The sequence below is a fragment of the Dermacentor andersoni genome, chromosome 6 (assembly GCF_023375885.2).
Source record: "Dermacentor andersoni chromosome 6, qqDerAnde1_hic_scaffold, whole genome shotgun sequence".
In the NCBI taxonomy this organism is placed as follows: domain Eukaryota; kingdom Metazoa; phylum Arthropoda; class Arachnida; order Ixodida; family Ixodidae; genus Dermacentor; species Dermacentor andersoni.
In genome coordinates this window covers 124,739,309-124,746,613 of record NC_092819.1, presented here as the reverse complement: position 1 = coordinate 124,746,613, position 7,305 = coordinate 124,739,309, and the positions used below count along the sequence as shown (strand labels likewise).

The following is a 7,305-nucleotide window of genomic DNA, read 5'->3' as shown; positions in this document are numbered from 1 at the left end:
CTACGCGCTTCCCCCCCTGCAGAGAATCTTATCAACTTTAAGAAAGTAAAATCTCAAGGCAGGAGAACCCGCAGGCAGGCCAGAAGAGAAAGTTGGCAGAACTTTTTATCGAGTATGCAGATGAGGCCAAAGTCTGGAACAGGGTAAATAGAATTAGAGCTCGACCAACGTACTCACTCCCTCTGGTAAATACACAGTGCGATACACTGCAAGATCAGGCAGACTCACTTGGGGAGCACTTTGAGAGCGTGTCAAGTCCAACAAATTATTCAGAATCCTTTCTCAAATACAAACAAATAGAAGAATGTAAGCCACTCAAAAGAAAATGTCGAAGGGATAAATAAAGTTTTTCATCGAAAGAATGAACCATACAACTGTCCTTTTAGTATTGCCGGGTTTAGAGCTGCCTTGAGATCATGCAAGAGCTCCGCACCGTTTTCTGACAGAATGATGTATAAAATGATCAAAAACCTACACAATGACACCCAAGTTACACTGCTCACAATTTCAACACTATTTGGGCTGCAGGATACTTTCCAACTGCATGGAAAGAAGCAATTGTGGTCCCTGTTTGGAAGCCGGGGAAAGACCCATCCATGGCGGCAAGCTATCGCCCGATAGCTCTTACAAGCTGCCTGTGTAAGGTTTTTGAAAAAAATGATTAATCGCAGACTCATACATTTCCTTGAACTCAACAATATACTTGATCCCTGTCAGTGTGGCTTCAGAGAAGGCCGGTCGCTACGGCATCTTGCGAGACTTGGCGGAAATGGGCATCTGTGGCAATATGCTGAAAATAATTGAATGCTATTTGTGGAATCGCATCTTCCGAGTGAAAATCGGCAACGTATTGTCACGACCTTTCACACAAGAAACAGGTGTACCACAGGGAGGCGTGCTCAGTTGTGCGCTCTTCATCGTGAAGATGAACACGCTTCGTGCTTCGCTACCACCTGCCATTCTTTATTCTGCCTACGTTGGCGACATTCAAATCGGCTTAAAATCCTGTAACCTCTCAGTATGCGAGAGACAGGTGCAGCAGGGCCTGAACAAGATTTCCAAGTGGGCAGACAAAAACGGATTTAAAATCAACCCCCCCAAAAGCTCTTGTGTTCTTTTTACAACAAAGAGAGACCTGTTTCCGGATCCTTCCTTAGAATTGTGTGGACACCAAATGCCTGTCAACAAAGAGCACAAATTCCTGGGTATTATACTTGACTACAGACTCACTTTCATTCCACACATTAAATATCTGAAAGAAAAATGTCTAAAAACGATGAACTTAATGAAACTTCTATCCCAGACTACATGGGGTAGTGACAGGAAGTGTTTAATGAACCTATACAAGAGCCTAATTCGGTCTCGATTGGATTATGGTGCTGTAGTATATAACTCTGCCGCCCCGAGCGCGCTTAAGATGCTAGATCCTGTTCACCATCTAGGTATCCGGTTAGCCACTGGCGCTTTCAGAACAAGCCCGATTGAAAGGTTATACGCGGAATCAAATGAATGGTCCCTCCATCTACAGAGAACTTACATCAGCCTTACATATTTCCTAAAGATACAATCCAATCATCAACATCCATGTTTTAACACTGTTAACGATATGACCTGCACTACACTTTTCCATAATCGCCCCTCTGTAAGAAAGCCTTTCTCGCTTCGAGTGAGGGAGCTTAGTGATGAAATGCATGTCCCACTCCTCGAGCTTCGCCTTATGCATCAAACCAAGTTGTTACCGCCTTGGGAGTGGCAGGTCATAGAATGTGACATATCCTTTTTAGAAGTAACAAAACACGCACCAGAGATCGAAATACGAACTCATTTCCTAGAACTCCAGCACAAGCACTCCTGCGAGTTCTACACAGACGCTTCGAAGTCTAATGCCGGGGTGTCGTATGCTGCAGTCGGCCCATCATTCTCAGAATCCGATGTACTACATCCGGAAACAAGTATATTTACGGCCGAGGCCTACGCATTACTGTCTGCTGTGAAGAATATAAGAAAATCAAAACTCCAAAAGTCAGCGATATATACAGACTCCCTAAGTGTCGTGAAGGCCCTGATGTCACTCTATACACACAAAAATCCAGTACTTAATGAACTATATTCCGTCTTGTGTATAGCGTACAGATCTAACCAGTGTATCATTATATGCTGGGTGCCTGGTCATAGGAGCATTGAGGGTAACGTTCTGGCGGACGAGATGGCCACGTCCATCACATCGCAAGCTGTTAACCCTACCGCTCAGGTGCCTGTCACAGATCTGAGGCCTTTCTTGCGATGGAGGCTGCGAGATCACTGGCAACACATGTGGGACGCGGAAACGGATAATAAGCTCCACCTGATAAAACTACAGTTAAGATTCTGGCCCTCGAATACAATATCACGCCGTACAGATGTCCTATTCTGTCGTCTCAGAATAGGACACACATTTGGCACGCATAACTTCTTACTCACTGAAAATGATCCTCCAACCTGCGGTAGATGCGGGGAGAGGCTGACCGTCCTCCACGTCCTCCTGGAGTGTCGGGCAGCCGAATCTGAAAGAAGGAAACATTTTTCCCTAGCATACCGGCAGCACATCCCCCTACATCCCGTAATGTTACTCGGCCCAGAACCTTTATTTGACACCAACGCAGTCCTAAGTTTCCTGAAAGACGTTGTCCTGCATGTTTTTAGCCCCACATGTTCGTAGCGGGTCCTCCCTTCAGAGGATGCCGCTGTGATAGCTCTTTGGTATAGCACATGCCTCTAGGCCCTTGTGTTTCAAGGGCTCTGGCGAGGAAGCAGTGCTCCAAGTAATTTTACTATCTTATATATTTTATATTTTGCATCATTCTTCTACGATGGATTTGAATGTTCATGTATGCGTCATTAGTCATCGCCATAATTTTATAGCACGTAGATTTTACGCACTTTACAGCGACTATTTTTAGGCCACTTTACAGCCAAGTCACATCTTCGTCACAGAACGCATCATAACACCGCGAAATTACTAACACTATCTTGGCGCTCGTTGGCCATATATAGCCCTTGCGCCACTAAACCACACACATTCATTCATTCATTCATTCATCGGGGGGTGCCCCTGCTCCCCGGCGAGAGTGCCTCCGTGGAGAGGGCGGCAAATCGGAGCGTAGCCATCCTGTTATCCAAGAATGACTTGACGTACGCGTGGAAACTAGCTCCGAGGTTGAGGTCGGAAATGGTGTCCACAATGTATTGGTGAGAGAGGTTATGGAATGCTTTCTCGAGATCCAACCCGAGAATGGCCTTGGCGTTTCTAATTGGGTGATCAATGATTTGGTGCTTGATTAAAATCATGGTGCCTTGAGTTGATAGACCGGGTCTAAATCCGATGAGGGTGCGTGGTAACAGTCCCTTGTTTTCGAGGAATCTGGAGACTCTGTTCAGAACGGCGCGTTCCGCAGCCTTACCCACGCATGACGTGAGTGATATGGGTTTGAGGTTCTCGACGCCCGAGGGCTTGTTTGGCTTTGGGATGAGAAGCGTGGTGGCGTGTAGTATATAGTAAAATGATCCTATTCACGAGCCTGTAAAGTGTAGAAATGAACCTAGGAGCAGTCCTTTCTGTGCCTCTGCTGCTTCCCAAGTGAAGACAGCGTCATTGAGTCCTCTTTTCATAAGCTGCTGGACGCGCCAGGGGGGGGGGGGGGGGGGGTGCGGTCGTCGTGACGTGATGAGTCCTCTGCGCAAGACTTACTGACCGGGAAGCTAGGCAACACGGTGGCACATGTAAATAAGCAACAGAGTGATTAGTGATCACAGTTAGCGCGGAATGAGAGTCTCACGTAACGTATTCCGCAGCCAGTTCCAGGCTACCCTTTCGTACATGTCGTACAAGGTGTCGATGCTTGCCAGACAAGCAGCACTGTGTAACGTGCAGAAATGAGCTTTAGGGCGAGTCCTTTCTGTGCCTCTACTTCTGTCTCTAGCGTTGCCTTAAATGCAAATGCGAAGCTGAACAAAAGAAAACAGTATTACGGCATGCTTTTGTTTTAAACCGCTGTGGGGGCTTAGTGGTTATGGCGTTGCTCGGCTAAGCACGAGATAGGGGGATGGAATCACGGCCGTGGCGGCCGTAGTTCGATGTGGGCGAATTGCAAAAACAATCGTGCACCTTGCAATGGGCGCTCGTGAAAGAACTCCAGGTGGTAAAAATTGACGTGGAGTCCCCCATTACCGCGTGTCTCATAATGAGGTCATAGTTTTGGCAAGTAAAAACTACAATTTAGGTCTTTCGTATTGGCTTAGGGGATCACTAGTTTTGTTCGTTCGTTGTTGATCATATTACTTATGAGTCAGGCGCCGACGTTATGCAAATAAATATGTGTCGTTCTTTTACTGCATCTGTGTAGATGACAGGATGGACTTACGAGAGGATGAGCTTAGATATATTGTTTAACTTCACCCACATAAACCAGATGTGTGGAATCATGTGAACTGACAGAAAATTTGTGTTTTATCAGCTGAAAATTGAATTTCCATTTGATTTCATCTACCGGGGATTCCGAAGCATATGGCGCTTAATGATGGTCGTTGTGATCACAGGCACAAAACTGAAGTTGAAAAGACAAGATTAGCAGTGAAGCGCTCAACAAATTTGTGATACATGAAACGCGACCAACTGCATATGGCGTTACACAATTGTGTGGGCGGAGGCGGGTTAGTATCCAGACGTGATGATCGAATTTAGATGGGCGCGGGATCCTAAAATACTCGTGCACCTAAATTTTTGTGCCCGTTAAGGAATCTCAGGTGGCCAAAGTATTACGGGGGTCTCAAGTAAAGCGTCCCTCATAATCAGATCAGTATCTTGGCATTGAACGCCCCATAATTTTTCTTTTATATTGCGAAGAGGCCACTTATTTTTGCAATTACTTCAGCGTACATTCCAAAAAACGTTTTGTCTTAAATGCTCATTCAGTGCGATGTCAAGTGCGACGAATTTCTGACGACGTACCATATGATATATTTTTACCTGCAGGAATGCACAGCCTTGGAAAGCACATGCGAAAGAAAGAAAATCAAAAGTGCAATTTCTGGCGCAGCCCATTTTATTCAAATGATCGACCACTAATTAACGTATGACATCCGGACTGGTTTCACCCAAGGGGTTATTTTGCGTCCATAATAAATTTGTCGATGAGACCATTGGAATGATTATCGCAAAGCTTGTCCTTTGACAAAGAAGCTTTCCTCAGGGACCAAAAAGAATTCTGCGGTACTCTGTATGTTTCTGCGCCACCGTTCCAATAGAACAGAATCATTTGTTCGTTTGTTTATTAGCTGCAAAGAGCAATTAGTGCCCTGAAAGAAATTCCAGGACAGAAAGAAAAATACCAGCGTAGTTGAGAGGTAAAACATTCTACAAGCAATATGCCGGTACGTAGTTCGAAGGCTTCACGGGGCCACTCGCGGATAATTTCTTTTCGATGTTGTTTCTGATATTATGGCTTCTTGATAAGCATCCTTCGAAGCATATTGAGGTTCCTGCTGCGATCACTGCGGCACATGAGAACGACTAGAGCAGTAAGCCCATAACGCAGGGTCCATAGCTCTGTTCAACTAAAACTAACACTGTAGGAAACCTTCGTCATGTCCAAGCTCGAGTACACCTCGTGTATGTGGGGCCACCCACCAGTTGTGCTCATTTCTCCTCTTGTGCCCATACAGAAGCGCTCGGAACGTTTTATATTTTTTTTCAAATATTCCTATATTTCCAGCGTGCCTGTGATGAAGTCCTCCCTTAATCTTGGTGATTTTTCTTGCAGAGAAATTACCCATCTCTTTCTTTTTTCTAAGACCTTTTCTATAATAATTATCTTAAGAACGGTCTTTTTGATGCGCCATCCTACCTGTCATAATGTGTAGACCATTGCTTCAAAGCTCAAGTGCCAAGCAGCCACACCAATTTCTACTTTCATTGGTTTGTGCCAAGGTGTCATCGGAATGAAGTCACCTCTCCGTCTCCATCGCGAGCAAGCTGGACAAATATTTGTTTAAGACTTGCATCTCCAACAATTTCCGACAAATATACCACTCCGTAACGCCAACATGGCACTGAGGGCACCTTGTATAAATAAAAAATAAAAATAAATGAATAATTAAATAAGTAAACAAATAAACACCCATCAGTAATATTTGAACGGCAGTGCACGCAGTATTTATCTTGAGTGCATGGTCATTCAAGTTTCTCCTATGCTGAGCGTCTACAAGATACAAGCAGGACTAAAGAAAGACGACAACGCATTGACGTTCAACCAACTATTCCAAGTCAGCAGCCCGTGGAGTATATTTATTCTACACTGGGCCATTTTAAATGTACGTTTCACGACAGTTATTTGCTCAATGTTGCGGAAAATACGCTGGAGATAAAATAAAACATTCTATCACCAGTTCATCTCCTGTTGAATTTCTAAATAACGCTCTCAATCCTTGGCCTGAGGAAATCGAGGTCGACGTCGGGATTCAGTTTTAAAGCAAACTCGGTGTCGAAGAGGCGAAGAACTTCTTCCACGTCCTTGATGTGACGCTGCTCCACTTGCCCGATGGTCGAGCGGCGAGAGAAGCGACCGTCCACTAGCATCAGCCACGAATCGTCGTCGAAGCGCCCCACCATGAGCGTGTGACGGAGAAGCGATCGCGGGTGCAGCTTGAAGTACCAGTACACTGGGACGAAGTCGATCCAATTTTGCGGTGGAGCAAACACGTCAAACAGGGGACGCCAAGTCGGCGATGCGCCATCGCGTCCCGTCCACTTGATGGCCACCTCGATGTTACCTTCTTCATCGAGTCTGCGTGCACGGTAAGGCTCAGGGTCGCCTTCTACAGGAAGCGCCTTGAACGGATTGGGCCCACCGCCGAAGCCCATGTCAGCGACGTACTCGCCTTCCTCGTCTAGGTCGACGCATAAAAGCATGTGTGTTAGGGTAGTGAGTGACGAGTCTATTGGACGCCTCCAGCGGACCCGGGCAGCCCGAATGTGGAATTTGAAGCCCAATGTCAGCAGAAGCCTGCCGAAGATGTTATTGAGCTCCATGTAGCAGCCACCGCGAAATTATTCAATCACCTTGCAGAACACCGAGTCGTCATGAAGCGGCGGCTGATAGCTGAGGAACACGTCTATATTTTGGAAAGGGATCCTCTCAACATGGGATCTTGATGAGAGTGTTCAAGGTGGCCAGGTCCTTTACTCTCAGGGCACTGGGCTCTAGCTTCAGGACATCAAGGCAAAGCAGCAGTTCCTTCGGGTTAAGTGGTCCCATGCGGTAGTCACCA

General features: G+C 46.0%; 1 protein-coding gene across 1 annotated transcript; it reads right to left on the bottom strand.

The window, feature by feature from the left end:
• Positions 1 to 6,442: 6,442 nt before the first annotated feature.
• LOC126523337 (arylamine N-acetyltransferase-like) lies at positions 6,443 to 7,066 on the bottom strand. The gene has a single exon (XM_050171978.2). The coding sequence runs from the start codon at positions 7,064 to 7,066 to the stop codon at positions 6,443 to 6,445; it is 624 nt and encodes a 207-aa protein (XP_050027935.2).
• Between the last annotated feature and the right edge of the window lie 239 nt (positions 7,067 to 7,305).